Raw genomic sequence first — 24,077 nt, 5'->3', positions numbered from 1 at the left:
CGGAATCCGAAGAAAATGGGGATGGGGCGCGTGGGCTTATGTGGCCAGCGATGCAACCAACACCGTCAACTGACAATGTATCACTCGGTGGAAAAGACCTTCACCATGCTGCGCGGTGCATTCGAGAAGCTTCGTAATTTGTGGACGCAGCCGTGTCACAATGGTGGCATGTGGGGCGGTTTTTTTTGTTTGTTTGCTTGGCCCACCACAAGCGAGAAACAGAACGTGACGCGAACGAGCGCGATCGAATTGTCGACTCAAGGAAAAGCGTAATGTGTATTACTCAAATCCACTACCGCGTGCGCTTTCCGCTTGATCCGGCAAAACTGCACCTCGACGGTTGGGTTGATGGAATCGATGTTCTACTGCGGCGCCATTGGCAGCACTTACTTTTCGGGTACATCGGCGTCGTTGATGGATGCTCAAGGTTTGACCGGACCGGCAGAACTTTGGTGCAAAGTGGCCCGATCGCTATGAGCATGCGGAGGTTTGCGTAACTAAGCGTGGAGTAAGCGTAACGTAGCGTAGAATTCACCCAACATTGCGGTTCAGAGATGTGTTGTGTTGGAATAGAAATCATCTATCATGCTCGATTAAAATGCAACCGACAGGACAGCTAGTTGGGGTGTTGAGACGGGTAGACAAACCGGTTGAGATTATGTATAACATCTTTATTGAATCATGGAGCAATTTAAATTAATATTATTTTCTTCTCCACCTCGCGGGCTTGCAGATGAGTTATGGTCGGGAGGTTTTCGTGAGGCAAACAGTAGCCACTGTTGGCCAACGATCGACAGGTATTGCAAAGGACGGTGAAGTATGCAATGATTACTCTAGCGATTGAGTCTGCATTTAGCAAAAATTGGCAGCTCCGAGGGTCAACATTGGTGGAGGACCAGCTCGCAGAAGGTATGAGGTCATGCCCCGAAGCGTGAATTGGTTTTCAACCGCTCGCCTTCAGCGTAGCCATTTCGCTAATACGGTAATCGATTTTAAGTTTTCGTCCAGCTTCGTTCATGGTCCAGCGTACAGGTGAAAATGCGAGATAAAGAGAGAAAGAGTGTGTGTGTGTGAGAGAGAGAGAGAGAGAGAGAGAGAGAGAGAGGTGTGTGTGTGGAGGAAAGGTGCGTTAGGAAAAACATGCCAATCGGTAACGGTCATCCATCGTGGATGCTGTTAGGCCATCGAAATTCGAAGGTACCTGGTTATCTGGCACCTGTTGCGATACGTGACTTCGAGCGGCCAATTTAAACCCACCATCCAGAGGACGGAGTGGAACGATAAAACATTAGGAGGATTAACGAGACACGCTTCTTCGCAAATCTTCACGTAAAGGAGAAACAAAAAAAGAGCGCTCCATCAGCGATCTAAGAGTTAGAAAGAGAGAAAACAACGCTGGAAAATCCATCATGCGCCATCTCGATCGCCGTTACGATCGTCAGCGATGAGATGAAGACACTTGAGAGCTTCCCACTTTCGTTACATGGGTCGCACGTTCCGGGCGACAAATCGCAGCCAATTCGCACCACTAATTACGTACCATTCGAGCTCAAGACCCTTCGGTGATGAAGACAACGAAAGGGATGGCTGGGTGGACGATCGAGGAAGCAAAGAGGACATTAGCATTATCAACAGCGAAGTGAACTATCGCAGGCAAGCCCGTCATACATTCTCTTTCGCCGGATCAGATCATCGTTATCGATCATTCAGCCCTTTCACAAGCCGTACTGTGGCTGCGCATTTTGGGTTGCATAATGTGGCGAGTATGCACGCGGCCGGGCACTGATGAAGCTGTGCAATGAGTGCCAGAGGAGTGTTTAGTATTGGCTAGGGTTTTATTAACAACGAGCCACCATCCCCAACAAAACACCTACGAAGTCGGTGTCGTGAAGGCTGTTAAGTGGGTAAGAATTCAATAGAAAGAGTACTAAGTGAAGAGTTCCCTGGTAATTAGCTAATGTTTCTACGAGTTCTAAGAGCTAAAGATACTGCGTCCTTTACGCAGTGCTTAGAAGATGTTCGACACGAACGCATCGAGAGTTCCGCCCACGGATACCGGCGCACTGTTCGTTTTGCTGCACTTTCCGCAGGACTTCTTCGAGCCACGCTGACGTCCGCTCGAGCTCGAGGATCCAGACGTGCTAGAGCTGGAGAGACCAGAACCTCCAGTGGAGTACCCGGATAGGCCGATGTTGGTCACCTTAATACTTTGTGCCTTGTGACCGGAACTGCTGCTAGCCGTGCTGCTGACGTAGGATGGCGCCGGAGCAACGGACGAGGATGCGACAGAGTGGACGGTGGTCAGCTTGAGTGGAGCCGGCGTACTGCTGTACTGATGGTACGATCCCTCTGTGACGACGATCGGTGAAAAGCTGCCACCGAATCCACCCAGATCCGCTGTTTCGTAACCTCCACTGCTCAGGGAGCTACTGCTATCGAAGGAACTGCTGCTGCTACTGCTGCTAGTCGAGTGCTGTTGGTGCTTCTCTTCCTTCTTGGTCTTGTACTTGATGAAGTACACCTCAGGACGGCTGGGTTTGGCTGTAACCGGTGCTGGCAGGACGATTTCCTGCTCCAGTTCCGGCTTCTTGTGCAGCACGTAAACTAGGGTCTTCTCCTCGTTTACTGGTGGTTGCGGAAGCACAACCTTGCTGACGGTGGGTGGAGCCGGAGCCTTGATGAAGATGATCTTGTAGTGCTTCTGCTTGGTGTACGTCGGAAGGATCACCTTCTGGTGGATTTCTTCCTTCTCCTCGGGTGCAACGTGCACGTACACGTGTTTGTGCACTTCTTCCTTCACGACGGGCTGCTGCACGTAGTGAACCGATGGTTCGTGATGATGGTGCGACTCGTGCTGATGAACGTTGGTGAAGTAATCGACCTGAGGTTCTGGAGCTTGTTGATGAACAACTTGCTGGTGTGACTGCTGCTGGTGATGATGATGTTGCTGCTGCTGTTGGTGCTGGAATAGTCCCGAGCTCGAGGAAGAAGCACTCGAAACGGACACTGGAGCCGAGTGATGTTGCTGGAGTCCCGAAGAACTGCTCAGGTATGACGATGACGATGCTCCATGATCGACGACTTGTGGAGCAAAGTAGTGCAGCTGGCTGTGAACCAATGGCGGCAGCTGTTCGTGTTGTGGCTCCTCGCAATCGTCTAGTTCACTGGCACCGGATGTGAACTGTACACTGGCACTAGAACTAGCAGAGTGACCATGTTGGACCGAGGTAGAACCATGCGGCGTGTAGTAGCTGTATCCTTCCGGTCTTGCACTGACTAGTGCGAGCACTAGCGCACTTAGCACTATAAAGCACTTCATGGTGACACCGATTTCTCGAGATGTCCTTTACAAAGGCAACCTCACAGGATAATGCGCTATCAGCAGCTCACTAAACTCGCACAGTACACAGTGCTCCTGACAACCCAACGTACGCCAACGGACACTCCCTGGGTACTGTCCAAAAAAAGGCACCCCTGCTCCAGTTTTATACGGCCAACCGAATTCGTCCTCCGGCGTCCGTTCGCCCTCGCGAAGGAAAGCAGCAGCAAGAAAAACAAGCCCCAAGAAACAGATTACCAACCGATCGGAGCCGGTTCGTCGCTCGCTACGAGGCCCGGTGTGTCGCTTTTACGTGGTCTCTTTTCGATCTCGGAAGGACATCACGGTCAGCGGCGGGTTTGCGCATTTCTGCCATTGCATAACACACCGGCTGGCCGAGGTCCGGGGTTGGACCGATTTGGTCCCCCAAAAAACCGAACCCAACCAAAGGTGCAACAGGCGCGAGCGAAAGCAAGCGCTATCAGGCCGCTGGGTGCCAAAGCCTTTCTGCTTACTCCTGTGGTGAACTAAATCACTTGCGGTCTCCTTGTGATCGGTTTCTGGCGCTGCGCGATCGAAATCGAAAGGAGAAAGAACCACCGACCGGTGGGTGATGAAAACGGTTTACGCACTGATTTACCTTCGCGTTTGCCTCCACGAGATCGTCTCCAGAAGGGCGTCAACGTCTGGTCGGGGTCAGCGTTGGGTGAGTCCTGGAGGTCAACCGGTAAGTTCGCCTTCGAACGCTGCGCCGCCCGAATTCCAGGCGTGTTTCGTTGAGGTTTTGCTTGCGTGAAACCCCCACGTGCGCGTTGTTGGACTTCGTTGCCGGCTTTATTAATCCGATGAAGCCCTAACCCTTGGCTGTCGAATCAATCAACGGATAAACGCATTAGTGGCTCGGATCAGGCTCAGGATCCAGATAGAAGCGGTAGCAGCACGTTTGATTGTGTTTGATTTATGGCGCGCGTGCCCGTACGCAAGCGTTCACGCGTGAGCCCAGAAAACCGGCCAACTTCCACGCGAGGTCACCGTTCACCTGTCACCTGTGGTGCTTTCCCTTGTTCCCATGCGCCAGACGACGCGGTAATCGCTGCAGCGTAACGTCACCAGACGGATTCGGGATGGGAGAAGAAAAACAAAAAAGACACAAAATTTCGAAAGGGAGTACTTTCTTCTGCTGGCAAATTCGGCCGGATGACGTAATGTCTTGTGATCCAGCGCGCACGTTATCTTACACGTTCGCTGGTTGAAGCTAAGAACAAACTTGCATAACTTGCAATTTCTACACTCCGCTCCCTTTGGCTTTTTCCTGCAAGCGAAATCGCGAGCTCCCTCTCACTGAGGCTCTTGTGTGCCTTCCCTGAGGGATGGCCTTGGTGAATCATGTCCTCCCGTGGTCTGGGTGCTCAGTAAAAGTGGTCTGTCCTCGGGCCGCTTCCAGGTCGCCATGTTGGTCGGACATATGCTCGATGGTTGATGTAATGGCAATTACTGGCTCATGGTAAGATGGTACGAGAATTCAATTTCGAGCATAAAAAAAAATCAGTCCCCCCGTCGAGTGAACGTCAGAGTCGCTGGAATTCTGGAATTAATGCTAGCTTCAGCGTCCATTGGCGACCTTCCCTCAGGGAAGGCGTATTTAATGTCGTCCAGACGGAGAAAACGGGCTTTCGAGGACTTTGTTCGTTCATTCCGAGGACTTCCTACGACGTCGATGCATAATTATCGGCCCTTTTTTGCTCACTCGCAGCTTATGTATCGCTGAACTGCCTGTTCCTTCCACGACCTGCGCATCGACCCTTCCACCGACGGTGGGCGTTTCTCGATGAGGTGAAAATTGGCAACTTGTGGCCGGGATCGATCGGAACACGCGGGCCGATTCTTGACCACCCGCACTATCTCGAACCGGCCCGGTAATATGACCCGTCACGGCAAGGTCGCTCCGGTCCGTTTCTGCTTTCTGCAGGGTTTTCCACAGACGATCGCACGAACAGCTTCTTGGGGAGTTTGGGCGTTGGATTTGGTGCTCCAAGAATAGCTAACCTCATTCTCGGCGATCCGTTGCGTAGCAGTGCGTTCCGGTTGTCATCTGGCCGGTGGGCGCCATGTTCTCTCTCTCTCTCTCTTTCTTTCACTCTCTCTCTCTCTCTCTCTCACACTCGCCAACCGTCGATCGCATTCTGACACCTTTCGAAGACGATTGTCTCTCGATGTCGCCCGCCAACACTGCGGCTGTCGGCACGGCGTTTGGCCCAGTTTCTTCTCCGGATCTGGCTCCGGATGGCGACGCATGTGCGTTTTTCGCACCCCTACACTCGTTCACCACCCACCCTTTGCTCCGTGGGGTCCCACCACCCTCGTTCAGGCAGGTCAGAGGGGTTGATCTTGCGAAACAGCGCCACCGATCGGTGAGTATTGTACCGCGAGCTGATCCCGAGCAGTTGGAGCTCGTAAAAATTTGTCTTGTTTGTACCGAGGAGCAGCGGAGAAGGTCTCTATTAAATGGTTGCACGCACATGCACGCGCGTAACGTGCGAAAAGCGCTACCCACCCCCAAATGGGAACTAATAATAAACCGTTTGCTTCCGATCCCGCCTGAGCGGGTGCATGGGTGGACGATATCGGAGACGAAAGGCTTGCCATTTGTTGCAAATCTTCCTCGACGCCATCGTCCATCATGCTGGCTGATCAGCATCATCATCGTGATCGATGCCACTCCACCGAACGGCTATGGTGGAAAAACGCCGGACGGACGATGCAACCCGGCGTGAAATGAAAATATCATCCAATATCTAGGTTATGGCTTCCCGCTTGCTTGCGATGATTTTTTTCTGTTGCTGCTCTCTCGATGCACCCGCGATGCATAGGCACACACACGCGGGCGCGCGTGAGATGCAACAGGTCTTTCGGTTCGAGCGGCGCATTTTCCGAGCCATGCATTTTCCGCACCCAATTTACGTTCGCTCGCACGGTTGCACGGTGACATTTCGGTCGCCCAGCTCGGTCACTCGAAATCGAGCGGAAATAAAAGACTGTCATCAAGATGGGTTGGGGAAGGATAGGATGTCCTCTCCGGGGAGTGTTTGGGGTGTGGTGAGGGGGGTACCAAGACCGCGCCTTGCTGGTTGGCTGGCTGGCCGCATTTCGTCAGCCAGCGCGACGTCACGCCGACAGTTGAATGCATCAGTGAAAGGCACGGAGATGCAGAACAGTTGGTTTTTCGGGGTTTCGGCCGTGACAGGTTGTAGCCGATGATGTAGCCAAAACCTGTCAGCGGTCCGTTGTGTGCAGCCACCTCGGAAGCCCTTTTTGGCAGAGGGCATCCCCGGGGGAAGCACGCGCGCCCGCCTGCGAGGGATTGCGTAATTTGTGGAGCGCTCTTAGGGATTGCTCAGAAAATGCGCGAAATCGAAAGTCCCTTACGATGGAGGACTTATCACCAGTTTTTGAACCTGCGAAATTGCAACGGTTATCCTGGCAGGAACCGTCGGCGCCATCGTTGGAATCGATTCAACAGGTTGTCAGCAAAGATAATGTTATTGTTATTTATGGGACGGATTAAATCGAACGTTCCGAAATTCAACTCCCGCGAAGACCCCCCTCGGTAGAGTTTATGTGGCCGTAAATTGTGCCGTTGATTGTGTGAAGCGAAGATTAACCTGCGCACCGTTCGCAATCATCCGAGATGGGTTCGCTTAAATCGGTTATAAAGCTGCCATTTACGATCTGTTGACCCCCCTGCTGAGACACCGATGTGCACGGAAGCGAAGGCTGTAAAAAAGAGCCACATTATCGATCGTCCGATCGAAGTCGATCATAAGTTTGTGGCGATTCCTGGGACGCAAGCTCGTTTGGCGAGAGTTCATTAGAGCATTTGGCCTTTCCCCGAGTGCAAAACTGAACCAAAAACCTTGAAAGTGCAGCTGCATTTTGGCATGCATACGGCACACTAGGAGGCCACTGGGTCACGCAATTCCATTGTACGTCAATGGCCGCGTTTGGCCACTCTACGCCGGTGAATCGATTCAATGCAAATGTGCACGCTTTAAGTGCATTCTGCCATAAGTCGTGCAGCTGCAACTGCAGCTCGTTGCATCCTCCTACGGCTGGGAGCGCGTGAGATTAATAGCTGAGAGAAATAAACGCTGTAAATGGTGACATTGTTGGAGTGAAGAACAAAATGGAATGCTTTCGGATGCGGTTCAAAGAGCGAGCTCCATTAACGAGATGGGAAATTAATTTAGATCCGCACCAGTTGCGAGGGAAAGATCTCCATTAATTTGCGGTCAACCCTCGACAGATATAAATAATCAGAAATGTTTTAATCAGCGCGACACTTGTTTGCACTCTAAATGCGAGTGATTGCTGGCCAGGGAAGGCTTCAGCAGGAAATCACACGCTGATCAACCGTCTGTGAAGCTCAGCATCGTGTGATCCGGCGATCAACGGTTTAAACCGTTGGCATTTGAGTTAACAAATTTCACCTTCCCAGTGCACGGAGTGATCGGTGAAAATAGGAACATTGGGTGCTCAAAACTCGGACAAAAGCTTTATGTCACCGAGTGCTGGAAGCTGGTCGTCTAGTTTCAGATATGGAGTGGAGGGGCTCAATTGTTTGTTAAACAACCCAAACTCGATCGTATCGTGGAGCGACACCGCCACCGTAAAACAAACACCCGAATCGTAGTGAAATTGGAGCGGAATGGCGCCGTCGTGTTATCTGAAATCTACATCAGCTCATTTCCAAACCGTGTTTCAACGATCGTTCGCACCGGTTCGCGAGTGTTTTTGAAATCGCGAATGTACAGCAAAAAAAACGCTGTTTCTGGACACAACAACGCAAAACTTTCAACCCAAGATACCCCTCAGTTTGATGCGTTTTTTTGTGTGAGTGTGGAATATGATAGACATAGCGAGAAATTCCAATAAATTCATGTCAACGATTTGCACAACGCTCGGTTGAACGGTCATGCGGTCATCGTTCCAGACTCCGCTCACTTCGATTTGAAATAAAAAAGCCGGAATGTTTTCCACTCGCTCCAAAACCCATGGAAAGCCGCCACCAATCGGTGCATAATTGAAATGTTCTCCCTTCTCCCGGGTTAGGGCACAATAATGCGCCATACGCGAGCTCAAACCACGCGCGCAGAAAGGCTGCCTGCGTGCGCGCGTTCGCTTAAGTAGCCGACGGTGACGAATGACTAATGATCGGCTGCGGCGTCTGCGGCAGATGCACGTGCACCTTGGAGCGATCCTCGGGGAAAGCTGTGTGGACGTGAGAAAGAGATAGGGAAATGGCACCCGCGAACGGGAAAACGAGACGCAAGCCAGAAGCGAACAAACGAGCGCACGCGAGGGACCAGGCGCGTACCGCAGTAATCGACATATTTATAGAATCTCCAAAACTTATGCAATCGGAAATGTATACCCGTGGTGGGGTATTTTTAGCAGGCCCCCGAAAGGCCCCAATCGACAGTGGCGGATGGTGGCTTGCGGCTATCGTGACGTATAGGGCGTGAGGGATTTTGGGGAGGTCCAACGGACTCCTTTCGGGGATAGAATTAGGCTCACGACGACGAGAAACACCCCACGGAAGCGAAGGGCGTTATTCTACCTTGGCCGATAGGCGGTCATTAGCTGCCAGGAGCCGTGTAATTACGCGCGGGTCAACGAAATCACCCAAACTGGGCGCCCACCCCTTGTGTAATCCAACACCAGCTCGACGGGTCGCGTAAATTTGCAACCCCCAAGCCAATTCAGCCCCGAGGGCGTTGGGTTCGATCAATCAGGCGAGCTTAATCGGTCTCCTGACGGGTTCGACAGCTTCTCGCTCACTCTCACACACTGGTTTATGGATAGCAAAAGAATGCCGGTTAACGCAATGAGGGAGACCCCCTGCTGGAGCCGCCAGTAGTCGATCGAAATTAGTTGCCACCGGCGTGTCCTTCGGTGAAAGTACCTCTGGCATCGGAATCGGTTCGATCTTACGTAAAGTTCTCCGGCGTGAAAGGGACGGCAACGGTTGAACCCGGTGAATGTTTGTCGGCTCTTTAATTCCCAGGGGTTTCTTTTTCTTGCTTTATTTCCATCCCCATTCGGCGATTGTTTGGGTGCGCGGAGATTTTTTTTTTGTTGATTTTTGCGTCAAAATCATTAATCTCTTCACCGTTCACGTTCACGGTGCTGTTGATGGCTCTTTGTTTTTGTGGCCCCATCCAGAACTGGCGCACCGGTGCGGGCTAACGCTGGATGGTTGGCCGGTTGGAAAACAGACCGCGTGGAAAAAGCTAGCACGGAAAACCCCGCGACACTCGGACACTGTCACGCAGCGCGCGGAAACGAACGAGCGGCGGATCGTGACGTTTCGTGGGGTGCTAAAAATAAAACTTTATTAAGTGTGTATTATCGGCTCGGGCGTCGGGCCGATAGGTGGGTGGGTGGGAGGAAACATGCCCCCGTATTTCGGCCCACGTTTTCAGCCCTCCTCAACACGCCCACACAGATCCGCGATCGATGGCGAATTTCCTCGTCGCGGTCGCTATCGATCGCTATCAGCCGGCTCGTAGCGCGACACTTCACGGTCGTGATCGTGATCGATTGTTACGTGCAGCCTCCCGGCACACATCCTATCGCCACACACATACATGCGCTCGTGCACATACACACACGGAAGCGACGTTTACCGTTAGCAATCGAGAGAGCGAAAGAGAGAGAGAGAGACGATAGAATCCCTCTCGATGAGAGTGATCTCTCGTGTTCTCGTGGTTTATTAGTGGATCTATTTTTCCCCGTCGGGTGATCCTGGGCGTGAACCGATCGACGCGGGATGAGCGAGGATCGGGCGTAAATTGATCACGTTCTCGCGGGTTTTCCACCGGCACGGCACGCAGCCTTCTCAGTTCTCGGCGGTCGTTCTGCGGCTTCGGATCGGGCTTTTCCGGCGGATCAGTTGGCGTTGCGTTGCGATCGATCGACTTTTGTCCAGCTGCCGTCGTCGTCGTCGCCGTTGCGGCGCATTTCCCTGCTTCTAGTGTCGCATAGTGCCAGGCTTTTCCCCCGCCCCCCCCTCGCCCCCCTTTCCCCCTCTCCGCGATCGCTTCCGTTACGTCGAGTTCCTGCCCGAGTTATCGGCCACCATGCGCTAGGAGGTCCGCGCCACGACGGTTCGTCGCGGAAAATCGCTGCTACCACCGCGATCATGCCAAGTGTGAGTTAAACGTGCGTGCAAGTGTGTGCAAGCCTTCCAGAGTGCAGCCCGGAGAGTCCTGCGGCTGCGGCAGTGGCCCGGTTGATCCTGCGGGTAAATTACTCAATGGCTGAGCAATAGCTGAGCAAAACGGAAAAACGACCCGCAGGCAACCGGACGGTGTTTGTGCGAATGTGTGTGTGCTCGTGCGCGCGCGCGCCCATGTATGTGTGTGTGTGCGTGGCCCAATTTATAACGGTGAAGCTGTGCAGGGGTGTGTTTTCCCTTCTCCTCGCGAACCCATCCCAGACGGTGCGGCGAGCGGGTGCGTAAAATGCGGAAAATTTCATCCACCATGCGTGTGTCGACGTGTGCGTGAGTGTGCGTGTGTGTCGCTACACGCGAGGAGAGCGGAGGGCAAGAGGCAGGCACGGGTCGAGGAGGCACGGGTGTGAGTGATGGCCACCAGAAGAACGATGTCACCGAAGACGTGAAAATTGGTGACATTGCGTGAAAAGGCGTGGAACCGATCGTGCATTAGAGGGGGTTTTCCCGTGAGCCCGGCATTTTCCCGGCTTCAGCCACACGTTCCGAGTGGTGGTTTTCATTGGACAAAACTTCCACCCAAGGCAAACGTGCCACGCTAACCTCACAGGTGGTGGCTGAAGGAAAAACCACGCCACCACACCGGGCTCCTCCACCTAAGTGGAGCGGGTGTGTGTGTGCGTGGAAAACCACCCCCGAGGGCGCGAATGGCGGGCGGGTTTAAAAATATTTTTTTTCTCTCACCTCCACCGGGCAGCCACGGTAGCAGTCCACGAGCGTACCGTGATCGACGATCACACACACATCGTACCGGCCGGGTGTACTTGCTCGCGAGATTTTCCCCAAACACACGAGAGCCGCGAACAGCCAGTCAGTGGCAGCGCCATCTTTTTCGGGTAGCAGCATCGAACGTAGAATTTAGTTAGCCCCGAGAGAGATTAGTGAGATTAGTGTCCAGAGAGTGTGGTGCGCGGGAAAATGAGAGAGCGAGGATTTAATCCCAACTTTCCACGACTTTCCACACATCGGTGAGAGAGAAAAGCGAGCGTTCGTGAGAAGACACAAAATGCACACCCGAAAGTGTACGAATTGATTGTGTCGATCGAACAGACCTGACCGGTTTGGATGATGTCACGGGCAGATGGAAAACACACGCTTTCCAATCACCTTGACAGCACGGTTCGATCTGGTTCCGATCGGTGCAATGTCTGTGGAAGCACGGCAATGGACGGTTTCGAGTATCGTCGGTTTTCGTACAGGACAGCAAACACACAGACCTCTGGTTGAGCTAACAACCGATGAGTTTGTACTTCGCTTTCTCTCAGATGATGTCATCTGCAAACCGAAACAATGCACCACAATTGCAGCGCCCTGGCGACGTTGGTTCTGCCCGCGCCAGCCGGCAAGGTCTCAAGAAGCGAAACATCTTAATTAATCACGCGGAAAAATGCAACCTCACGGCGGAATCCACCACCGATTGCAGTTGACCTCCTGCAGTTGATGCATCCCCTTCTCGAGTACTCCAACGCGGTGTCCCTGTCGCTCCTGTACGTGTCGGGCGGGCGGGTTTTTTTTTTTGCTTTCATTCGTCATTTTTTTCCTTCACAATCTCGCCCTATCCACTGCACCGGCCAGCATGCGAGTACGGCGGTAACATGGTACAACTATTTGTGTCGAGAAGTCATTAGTCTCGTCTCGAATTTCCGCCACCTTTTTTTTTTCGCTGGTAACTGAGATTGGGTAAGGGGGGAAATAAAACACCCACGAGGGCGCAGGATGGCACGGTTTGGATGTCGCGATGCTGCCAACGGAGAGTGCCCCACGGAGGTGCCCGAAAGGACGTCAGTTGTTTGGTGTTGAAATCGTACCGGTCAGAACGCACTTGGCAGCCTGCACCGGGAGGGATTCGCGCATACGAGTTGCGTGGTCTACGGGCCAGGGTGCTGACGGGGTGGGGTGCGCGGGGTGCAATTTATTAAACTAAACCGTTTCCAATTTGTCCAAATGTACACATGAGTGAGAATGACATGCAACGCGAACGACTGCCAGGATCGCTGGTCCGGGATCGGTTGGGTTGCAGGAAACGCGAACGTAGTAGGCCAAGAGACAGGTATCACGCGTTGCTAGGGTTCGCCTGCTCGAGGTTGTGTAATATGAGCTGTACCCGGTACAGGGGGTCCTTTGTTTCGATGGGAGAAATTACATTAGACGTACACGAACGAGTCGGTGTACTTGATGTGCTTCTAATCACACTCGACCGGCTTGATCCCTATAACAATTCATCTCAAAAGCCCCAACTGCTGGTGGTGGTGATCTCTTAGTTCTGCTCAGTCGCCATCCACCGGATGTGGACATCTCTAGACGCCCGTTTGGAGCGCTTCAAAGCCACGCAACACAAATTGTGCAACCTCAGTCGGTGTACAGGTTAATGAGGTTTTCACAAATGTACCGTGCAGGTGTACGATGAGCATCACCCGTTAATGTGCCTATCTTTCTCGCCCTATCTGTGATCCTCGGCCCGTGTAGCATCTCTTGGCGGTGGCTGTGGAGCATGTGCGCGATGTGCAAACTGTTTGATGTGAGCGAACCGACAGACATTAACCCAAGTGTGCGCGTGACCCGTGTGCGGTAGTTAGCCAGCGTGCGATAATGGACGATTGCGTTGGGCGTACGGCCGATGGCAACCGCGCCAGTAGCGCATCGCCAGCGATCGTGCTGCCAAACGGTGTGATCCTGAACCGACGCGCCAAGCAGGATACGCACGATGAGTGTCTGCTGTGCTGGAGCAAACCGCAGGAACCGAGTCGGTGTCCAAACTGCTCGCGCCAGTACTGTCTGCCGTGTGTCACTCGGTGGTTTGGTACGAAGCTAGCACTCGCCGCTGGTGGTGTGGAGTGTCCAAACTGCCGAGAACGGGTGTCACTCGAGAGTCTGGTACGGTGTGTGGCGGAGGCGAACGAACCGCTCACTAATGGAACCGTGGATCCGGTCCGGAATGGGCCAGGTGTCGGGCACAAACCAAACGGAACCGTTGAGACGGGCACACTACGGGTCGTGGTGAAGGTACTTGAGAGTGACACCGTGGGCAAGGTGTCGGAGGACCTCACGAATGGATGTCTCACAAACGGTGACTTGGATTCACCGGTGATGAATGGTGGTAAGCCGCTTGGTCTCGACGATGGAGCTTTGCTGTCGAACGGAAATTCCTGTGGGGAACAGATGAAAAATGGCCATAGCAAACAGGAACTTCCGTCTCCGATCGTCTGTAATGGAGTGTTGCATTCTGAGGAACCTGCACGCTCAGGCAAAGATCGTAAGGTTGGGCAGAGTAATGGCCGTCCGACGGATAAAGAGTCGAAGGTGACACGTCGGAATGGCTATCGGAACAAACACTCGCCCCCGGAAAAGCGACAAGAAGCCTTACCCGTGCAGGAGAAGCCACATCCGGCTGAGCAGAATGGAGAACCGACCCCTAACGGCAATGGATCAACAGCAAGTTCTGAAAGCGGTCTATGTCCTACACACGCCCTACCGGTGCTGTTCTTTTGCATCTCGTGTAACGGATGCATCTGCGAGACCTGCGCCCTTCACGACGAAACGCACGCCGAACACACGTTCCGGAAGATCACCACCGTGTACGACAGCAAGGTGGAGAAGATCCGCGCCGAATTCGGTGGCATCCAGGCGTACCTAACTGACGTCGGTACGGTGCTACGTGCGATCGAGCAGAACATCGACTGGGTGCGAGCTTCGAAGGCACGCAAACTGCAAGAGCTCAGCCAACTACTGCACACCGAGGCCGAGAACATCGAGCGCCAGATCCAGGCCAAACTGACGTTGCTTCAACGCCAGAAGGACACGGTGGCTGCTGAGATCGCTCGTGTTACCGGTGCCTATCGCCGGCTCGAAAGCGAACTAACGTCCTGTCCAAAACCAGAGCTCCTCTTCAAAGACGGTGACTTCCTGCAGCGCTGTGGGCAACTGATCGAGACACCGGCTTCGAAGGCGTTCCGGCACGAACACGTCCCCGTCGATCTGGACTGGTAAGCTGGAACGATGGCGCCCTCTGACGCATTGACGCCGACACTAACGGTCCCGGTTGCTCTGTTTCTGCAGCGAGTTCGTGCCCGAGTTCCGGTCGGAGGTGTTCGTGATCAAGAACTACCATGCGATCGAACCGATGGAGGAATGTCGCACGTCAGACGTCCTGCATGACGTGGTTGGGTTCGGATGGCGACTACACATCTGGAAAAGCGATCACCTCTCGGTAACGCTGATCATGACGGAAGGAGTCATCGGCAGGTGAGTCTAATCGGCGTGAATTTTGGCGGGAACATCTTCACTGACACCTGACAATTGACGTTTCGCGCGTCAGGTACGAATACTGCATCGAACTGATGCACGAAGACCCGACCAAGGCGATCCGGTTGACGCAGATCGATCACTTCGAGCTACACCAGACCGGTCCGGTGCACGATCTGATCGAGAACGAGCAGCTTGAGGTGGAGGGCTTTCTTGGGCGGGACGATGACTCGCTCCAGATCAAGTTCTCCGTTCGACCGCCCACGATCGTGATGGTGAGCCGATATCAGCAGGCGTTCATCGATCGCTTCACGAAGGACAACGTCAAGTGAGTAGCATCCGGGAAGTTAATCGTCTAATTAGGAACCGTACGCTTCATTCAACTCAACTTCCCGCACGGAGTTATGTGACGTCCCCTCGTTAGAATTTTCTCTCTCTCCCAAGCGATGGAAATTAATGGCGGAAAAATTTCCAAGCAATTTTGACGCGCCGCGGCTCGTTTGCTTCGCGCGAGCCGAGGAAAGGTGGGCGCCATTTTGCGGTGGCAAATCGGTTTCGGGTAAAATGCGCGAAAGTGCACCGCGGATCAATCACGAGAAATTTTAATTGGTCCTGCCCCTCTGCGCCCTTCCCTCCGCTTGCCCTGTACCGCTGTACCTCGGCCTTCAGCGGAAGGTTCGCGTTTGACCGGTTGATTGAGGGAACGCTGGGAAAGGGGAGTGCCACTTGAGGCGTAAAAATAGTTTAACCTGCTTCCACCCTACCTCTCCACTTGCTGCCTCCTCTCCTCACCCTCATCCCAGCGTGCTCGAGCGAGTTATGCGAACCACGTGAGCTCGTACACCTTCCGCACGGCATCGGACGTGGCCATGATTCAGCGTTCTTGCGCCTTCGAACGAGGCGTTCACGTGACCAACACATCACCTACCATCCAACCCCTGCTCGCTCGACCACGCCACAGGTGCTGGCGCGCGCGAATAATTGAAGTCACCGATGGAACATATTAATCTAATGTAACGCTAATTATCGTGCACCCTAGATTGAAGGGGGAGGGACCTTAAGGGTGGGGTGGCTTCGGGGTGGCATATAAACAAAGCCAAGAACAATAGGGCAGGGAAGAAAGTGCCTCTGAAAAGGCACTTCACAAGGAACCGCCGACGACACGGGCAGGATTGATTGCCAGCGCCAGCGGTCCGTTTGGGCGGCGCGTCGTTCGGTGCGTGACGTTCGTTCTGGTGCTGGGTGGTAGGGGGTGCTGGTGGGAGGGAATAGGGGTGGAATTGGGAGGACAGAGGACAGCTTAAGCCGCTGACGTGCGTTGTTGGCGTGAAGTCAATTAGCGCATACTGGGCCACCCGCGAAACAACCGCGCAAAGGTTTTCGGCCGCATGGGAATGCTCCTTCTAGCCGCCATGTTGCCAAGAAAATTCAACCCACCCCCCCACCCCCCTGCTCCCGATCCCCTCTCTTCCTCCTCTTCAAATTATGCGCCCACCGGTGATCGTCTAACAATGCACATTCGTGTGTGAGTGTGTGTGGCGAATCAAAGTTTCGACGAAGCCGTGTGTCGATCGTTAGGCGAAAGTCAGCATATTGTGCCCATCGGTGGCTTCTTAATTAAACGCTTTCATGTCGGAACATCGGTCCCCGAAGTGAGCCGTCGAGAACGTGCAGGAAGGATCATGGAAGGAGGGCGAAAAATACCGCCACCGAAACTAATCATAATTAAGGAAGGGCGCGGTTGGGAAATTTGAGAGAACCCGAGCAAGAATCACCTTCACCAAGGGGCCACGCCGAAACCCGAAAGCGCTGGGAGGGAATTAATTAAAATTCACCAGCGTCCGTTCGCAATATTATTTAATTTTTGCCTTCGTTTTGTGCGTATTCTTCTTTTGCGAGCCGCGGTCGCTAGCCCAGATTTTCCCTTTCATTTTTTTTGTGTGTGTGTGTGTGTGTCCTGGCTGCAAAAACCCACCCCAGGGCTTGACACTGCTATGATGTGCAGCTGTAAATCATTTTTTTCTCCCTCATACACCACCCAACAGAGGCGGCTGATTTTTATATTAAAACCCGCCCGAGTTCTGCCTCCTGCCGGCGGCAACAAGAACTTTCCGCTTCCGACACCACCCGGTGGGTGGGTGACATTATGATGGGGTGGTGGTGGGCGCCGTTCACCCTCCCGGGCGAGTGTGCATTTAAATGGTGTGTTAATTATGTTTTATTTACACTGTATGCGCTCGGGCTCGGTATCTCTCTCTCTCTCTATTTCTCGTTCTCTTCATCTCTCCGCCTGTGAGTTGTGGTTTATTTTTTCACCTCCACAACCACTGACACGGCGTTGATGTATTTCGGGCGGACCGCTTACGGTTCGCCGTTGATGAATGTTTCTTTTAGCTATATTTAATGCATTCATTTCATTTGCATTATGCTACCGTCCGCGGATGCTTAGCCAGCCGCGTCGTTGCTTGGCTTTAACCGTAAAAGCGTGCTGATTTATTAAATCCCAAGCCGATTTGCTCCTTTGGTGGCCTCTGCGACAATGCTACCGTTTCTTTTGCCACAAAGGTTAAACTTTTCCTTTCTACGCGCTTTTAATGTGCCGAAAAAGAAACCCACCATTTGCGCTGCTCAATTTACGCTCGCATGTATTTTTTTTTTCTTTCGCTACCATCGCGCAATTGTCAACGCGTTCGCAAATTGTCCTGCGGCATTTCTGCAATCGCCACCAGCGCCATTTCGAGCCGCTATTCGCGGTAAATGGTCGAACCGCGGTTTGGTCTAATCGCGATCACAATCAGTTTACAATTAGTGTGTTGACAACTGACTCGCGTTAGCGGTCGGTGGGCGGATTGACACGGTTTCATTACACGCTGGCCTCAATCCTCGGTGAGCTGTGAGGCGCCATCGCCAATGCTATGCGTAGCTGTGGGTCGTATCCTTTCTCCCATTTTGTTTTTGCGACGCGAACGATGCTCAACCACCTTGAAAAGGGGTTGCCATAGGAGATCAGAAGATCAACCTCTTATCGTGTGCCTTTTGTCGGGCACTGTTGATCGTGTGCGGAAATAAAAGGCTATGGGAGAAGGATGATTCCTCAAAATCACCATATGCTCCTTGAAAAGAGATGAAAAGTGAGCGTTAATTTATGATGTTTAGACACCGGCGATCTTAACCTCACCGATCTGGCAGTAATGATAGCACGTTCGCCCGATAGTGCGGTATAATTTGCACCATTTTTAGTGCCATTTAGTGGTGCCACTTTTGGCGCTCGAAGGTCGCCCCGGTTACAGACGCAGGCGACGGTGGTGAAGGTCCTTCGGTTGCGTCCGTGTCGGTTAATTAAGCATACGCACACACACTTGCGCGCACGATGGGGCCCCGTTGGCAGGCACAGAAGGGGGTTTGATTGCTTGTTGAGCAGCCAATAAAGTCTTAATGGCGATATGTTGTATTGTGATGGGCAATCGATTCGAATGCAATAAAGTTCGAGTGCGCGATGGCAGGATTATGTGCGTGCTGCCAGCGCTCCTGCCAGCCCGGGAGCCGTGTGGGGTGTGATTGCAATGAAACCTGCAGGGAAAATTCCATTTATCATACTAAAATTCGTTGCGAATTATTACTGTGCTTTTGCACAATTCATCGCTCGATTGTTACTTCACCGATCGCAGCGTCTGCCAGAGCCGTAAATGCGGCACATTTGGGCGCACGTGAAGGTAATGAAAAATTAATTTGACGCCCAAAGGTGTTTATTGAAATCGCAAAAACCCTCCTGCCGAAGGTGATGGACAGGGATGGCATAGTTTGTGCGTTTGTGAGCTCATTGTTCGAACCGATCCGGTACCGACGATGCCACAGTACTTGACCCACTTGCGCACGTTGCTGTAAAGGATCGAAAAGCCACCATCAAACCTCTGCCCACGTGCGCAAGCGTGCTTTTAAAAGGGATCACCCAAGCCTGCGGTTTCATACCTCGACTGTGTGCAGCCTTGCGTTAATTGAATGCTCCAAATTGGGCCCTCATCGTCGCTTAAACTCCCGGCCGTACGCGGTGCGATCGAGCCCGGAGGTTGCATATTAGCTTGGTGCATCTCCACGCGAGCAAACAGCCGGTCCGAGGTGCGTTGAAAGAAGCCTCCCCGAGGGCAACTCTCCATCGTCTCGCTCGTCGCACAACCGATTAGCGGGTCTCCGAAAATCGAGCCCTCTTTTGTACCGTCCCGAGGAAGATTAACTGCCGCCAATCATCGTCCATCGGGCCGAAACCATCAATTACCACCCGGAGAAACAATGAAGCGGCAAACGTCGGCTCATCCCGTAATGTGAGCCGCGCGACGCCATTTTCCATCGTTTGCATCATAATTACCTCCCCGGAGTGGGAAGCGGAAGGTGGGGAGCGGTGATCAGCACCCTCTGGGTTCTCTATGTTCCAAACAAGCGCGCTTTCTTCAAGTCTACTCGTGCTCTACAAAACCCACCACCACCAGGCGCGCTTTTGCGGTTCGACGCGTTGGGTTCGTCCCCAAACATGGTGTCTTTCACGGTCCATTAAGACCTTAAACTGAGGGGCTGACACACACAAACACACACACGCACGCCATGCACACCAACTGGTGTACTGTTTCATCGGTGCCCGTCGGTGACCATTAGACCGTGTTGGATGGTGAGCTGGGACTGACAGATTGACTGGCCGGCGGGTTTTGGTGATCGAGCTTAGATCGATCGGTCGTGCGAAGGGAGGCCCTATTAGATGGGGACATTCGTGACCTTGAAGCTGACGCTGAACGGGTCGAGTAATTATGCGCACCGCTGGCACTAACCTGGAGTAGAGTGAGGAACCTGCGTACGGTGACAACCTGGTAGCAGGAGAACGGTTGGTCTGCCGAATTATGGATCGCTGCGGTGCGATCATAATTGCGATGATCGTTTCGTTGAGCCGGTTTCGGTCGATGGAGGCTAATGATAGTGATTCTAGCACTGTGTGGAGCTTGGAAATTAGTAACATGTAGTGAGCAAACATGGTTTACCTTGTGGTTAACCGTAATGGGTGCGTGCGTTTGTTTTGGGGCAAATAGAGCTCCCCCAAAATGGGGTTTGGTGTTCCAAATTCCACTGATGAGCTTTGGTGTACTTTCTTCACCGTGACAGCGAATACGACTGCAACGTGATCACGATCTGCAACATCCGCGATCCGACGACGTCGATCGTACTCTCGAAGCAGTACACCGACACGGTTGGGTCCCGGTGGCGGTTGAACGTGTACCCAAAAGGCAATAACACCAACCAGCGCTATCTGAGTACGTACGTTGAGCTGTGTGATGGTATCGCCGGAAGGTAAGCTCGGTTGATTGTCACAGAGAGTGCAGAAAGTCTGCTAACCTGGGACGTGTTTTGCTTGTGGCTCCCTCTGACGGTAGGTATCAGTACACGGTGGAGCTGCTGCATGACGACGAGACGCGGCAGGTGAAGTTCCAGTCCGAGGATCACTTCCAGGTGGGCGAAATTCGAGGCTACCAGAAGTTCATCCGTGTCCGGCGGTTGCTCGAGGAGGGCTACCTGAGCGAAGACGGTTCGATCCTGATTCGTCTCTCGATTCGTCCTGCCACGTTGGCTCTACGCTGCCAGTACCAGGAGGAGTACCAAACGCTCAAGGAGGAGAAGCTGCGAACTCAATTTAACACGTACGTTGGACATTTTCTGGTAGCGTGTGACAGGGGCAAGTACTGACGAGTTTTTTGTGCTCCATCCACAGACAGCTGAATCAGAACCTGATAAGGATAAAGTGTTTGCGCGATGACAACACGTCGCTGCAGGCACTCGTGTACCCCGAGTACACGTCCAACATCTTCGTGGTGCGTAACTTCAGTGCACTGCGGCAGGCCCAGGAGGATATCTGTTCAGATAACGCGTACGATGATCTTGGCTGCTGCTGGCGGCTGATCGTGTACGCTAACGGCGACAAGGAAGGACGTGATGAGTGGCTGAGCGTGTACCTGAGACTGCTCGAAGGCATTCCAGGAAGGTAAGCGATGTGGTGATCACTTAAGCTGATTCCCTGGACCTTGGGGGCGCATTTTCATGCCTTCAAATGTGTTGCAGCTACGAGTACTGCGTGGAGCTGTTGCATAATGACGCAGCTAAGACGGTTAAGATGGAGGGCACGCAGTCGTTCGACATCCAGGAGCGCTTTGGTTGGACTCGTTTTGCCCGGTTGGACTGGATCTGTGAGAATGGGTTCGTCAGTGAGGAGCAGGATGCACTGTACTTCCGGTTTTCCTTGCGACCGCCGAATTATAAGGCGAAGTGCAGATACCACCATCTGCTGCGGCTGGAAGCGAAACGGGAGTGTGAGCTGTTGAAAAGGTACGTGGATCTTCAGGTGCAGAAGACATTGTCAACATTACACCACATATCTTGTCCGCAGGGAACTGATACCGGCGTACAGTACGATGACGTACACGTTGCGGAACTTTTCCGAGATGCAGAGCAAGGACAGCTTCGTGTACTCGGATCCATTGTTGGATGATTTGGGATTCTCCTGGAGGCTGCTGATCTACGCCAACGGACACAATGAGGCCCGCGGGAAGTACCTCAGCGTCTATCTCATCCTCTTCGAGGGTGTATCTGCCAGGTAGGGAAACGTTTTCCGGGATTCGCATTTCGTGCGTGTATCCTTGTAGTGTTTGGTTTTGACGCTCTCTTTCTCTACAAAATCTCGCCCAAAACAGCAGGTTCGAGTATCGTGTGGAACTTCTGCATCACGGCAACCCAACGGCCAACATCAAAATGGAGGGCGTGAACGTGTTCAAGCTGAAGAAGATCTGGGGCTGGCCGCAGTTTATGGATCATGCGCGACTTCAGGAGGAGGAGTATCTGGATCCGTCCAACGATACGCTCGAGTTCCGGCTGTCGATGTGCCCGCCGGACATCAAGCTAAAGTGCGAGTATCAGCAGGAGTTCATACGCAAGCTGAAGGAAAACCAGAAGTAGCTGGGTGGTGGCCCAAAACGCAGCCAGCCCACGGTACTGCCATTCGTGTTCGTAGAAGAGACTTTCGGTGCATGTCATGTTACCCGTTGGAACATGCCACAAGGCCCAAACCGACACGAGCCAAAGAATGCCGACAGGGAGAAAGTGCTTCTCGGCCGGTGTGGATCGCGGTTTGGAGCACCATGTCGTGAAAATCCGTGCAGATTTGCGAACAACAACGGCACGGAACATCCAAACGAGCCTGTCGGGTTTACGGCTGGCGGCGGTTTACGCAATCGGTTGAGTTCGGTCCATGAATGCGACGCAAGAGAGCAGGGAAGAAGGATACTAACACGTTCCTAGGGCCGCTGCATCGTCGATTAGAGGTCGTAGAGGATCGCGGATTTTTTTATTATTATTACAAGTTCTTCTTCCAACAACGCATGCCATGCGGCTCTAGTGGTGGTATAAATCATAGCTAATGTTCGATGAAAACTAGATGAGCACGGGCGCGAGCGAGAACGAAAGAGCGTTTTTGTGTATGTGTGAAAGAGAGAGAGATAGAGAGAGAGAGAGACACAGAGAGTGCAAAGAAGAGAGTGAGAGAACTGCTGCACTGGGGAACGGTAACCGTATCTATATTTTTAGCATAAAAGTGTAAGGAATTCGATACGCGGCAATATACGCGACACCGATGATGCTGCTGGCGCGAGATGACGATCACCGGTGAAATGGACGAATAATTCGAAATTAGCGATGGACGGGCGAGACGGGACAGAAGCGAAATACGGCATGCACACGGGATTAGAACCCGAGCGCGTGAGAGGGGGAAAAACATTGACCAAAGATAAACCGGAAGAAGGCGAAGCTTAGAGGATCTTAGCGATCACAGCGAAAAGCGTGCTCAGCCAGAACACTGGGCGTCCCCATAAAGAAGGGGAAAATGAACCGAACAGCCGGCACTGGGTGCTGTTAAGTGGCTCGCGGTGCTTTATGTTCCTTTTTTATTATTTCGACGCGGGAAAATCGACGGTCGCTCGTACTGCAGAGAAAAACGCGGGACTCTTGCAGATTGTATATTATATTTATTTGCTAGGTTTTGGTTTCTGTACCGCGCGTTAGCTACATCCTCATCATGTGGTCGATGCGGTTGTAGTTGAAGATGTGAAATTTAGGATAACTGATACGAAACACGGATTTCGGTGGATATGTATGCTTTTTTGTATATTATGGTTTAGTACGTTTTGGCCTCTGTATCTTTGACTGGTAGAATCTTAATATGCGCTAGTTCACTTAAACACGTTGCGCATAAAATAGTCGCAGGACCTTTTTCTGATTATCGCATCGTTTACGTAACGGTCAAGGCCGGGGAATAGGCAATTAGCTATGAATTTATGATTATTATTTTGCGTTTTTTTCACGTTTATGTGTTCTTGTTAGGGTCAAATGGAGCAGTCGAAAGTGAACAGCTGAGTGTTTCTCGAAAAAAAGAATGCTTTGTGATCTGCGCCTTGGGTGGGAAATTGGGGATAGATTTTCTTTTTTCTGACAATTGTGCACCATGAAACTCGGTTTTCATTTCCTAGTAAACGAAAGCAAAAAATACAATAAATCGATATTTTGCAGATATTTCTGGTAGTATAATTTCATTCAAGATAATTAAAACAGTAGAGCATAAGATGTATTTTATGTAAAATAATGTTTTTCTATCCTATTCGGTATTGAACTTATTCCGTCGGACGAAATCGAGCACAATGCACATTTATTTAGTTAGGTCTGTAACTTTTGAGCCAGTCCTCGTTTTTCATGTTTTTCAGTCAAACTGGCAACACTGTAGCACGCACTATGATTACATGGAAATTAAATGTTAAGATGATAAAATTAAAATGTTAGTATCTTAATAGTAAAAAATTCTGCTTTTTGAAGTTTGTTTTGATCCGTTGATTTCAAAATATAAGTATAACTAACAAGAAAGAAGAATTTTACTAAATTGAAAATTTAACAGTCAATCGTATTGTATCTGACATATGTTATGTCAATATTATGTATGCAATTGTTTTGATAATTTTACATAGAAAAATTTTGCAAATTTACGATGAACAGTGATTTTTAAATAGGCTCTTACTTCGCTTAAGCTGTTCTCGACGATTGTGCTAGGGTGATTACAGTCCAATCACGGATTGATAGCGAAAGCATTTCCCTGCGGAATCGTGATAAAGCTGCATCAAAAAAGAACAAGAAGAGGAGCTGTCAAGA

General features: G+C 52.0%; 2 protein-coding genes across 2 annotated transcripts; one reads left to right on the top strand and one right to left on the bottom strand.

The window, feature by feature from the left end:
• Nucleotides 1-675: 675 nt before the first annotated feature.
• On the bottom strand, nucleotides 676-3,405 carry LOC128721604 (myb-like protein I). The gene has a single exon (XM_053815373.1). The coding sequence runs from the start codon at nucleotides 3,317-3,319 to the stop codon at nucleotides 2,009-2,011; it is 1,311 nt and encodes a 436-aa protein (XP_053671348.1). The 5' UTR covers nucleotides 3,320-3,405; the 3' UTR covers nucleotides 676-2,008.
• A 9,797-nt stretch (nucleotides 3,406-13,202) lies between these two features.
• Nucleotides 13,203-23,401, top strand: LOC128731254 (uncharacterized). Its single transcript, XM_053824398.1, has 9 exons — nucleotides 13,203-14,596; nucleotides 14,670-14,855; nucleotides 14,929-15,183; nucleotides 20,001-20,186; nucleotides 20,270-20,533; nucleotides 20,605-20,874; nucleotides 20,952-21,215; nucleotides 21,277-21,483; nucleotides 21,581-23,401. The coding sequence occupies exons 1-9, from the start codon at nucleotides 13,203-13,205 to the stop codon at nucleotides 21,840-21,842; spliced, it is 3,288 nt and encodes a 1,095-aa protein (XP_053680373.1). The 3' UTR covers nucleotides 21,843-23,401.
• Nucleotides 23,402-24,077: the final 676 nt, after the last annotated feature.

The sequence above is a fragment of the Anopheles nili genome, chromosome 2, assembly GCF_943737925.1.
Source record: "Anopheles nili chromosome 2, idAnoNiliSN_F5_01, whole genome shotgun sequence".
Lineage (NCBI taxonomy): Eukaryota > Metazoa > Arthropoda > Insecta > Diptera > Culicidae > Anopheles > Anopheles nili.
The sequence above is the reverse complement of the archived record's forward strand: the minus strand, read 5'-3'. Positions and strand labels throughout refer to the sequence as shown.

Excerpts from the sequence above, each read along its gene's own strand:
- LOC128721604 (XM_053815373.1), bottom strand. The coding sequence starts at position 3,319 with ATGAAGTGCTTTATAGTGCTAAGTGCGCTAGTGCTCGCACTAGTCAGT.
- LOC128731254 (XM_053824398.1), top strand. The coding sequence starts at position 13,203 with ATGGACGATTGCGTTGGGCGTACGGCCGATGGCAACCGCGCCAGTAGC. Across the intron at positions 14,597-14,669 it reads GTCCCCGTCGATCTGGACTG|CGAGTTCGTGCCCGAGTTCC; the intron begins GTAAGCTGGAAC and ends CTGTTTCTGCAG. Across the intron at positions 14,856-14,928 it reads ACGGAAGGAGTCATCGGCAG|GTACGAATACTGCATCGAAC; the intron begins GTGAGTCTAATC and ends TTCGCGCGTCAG.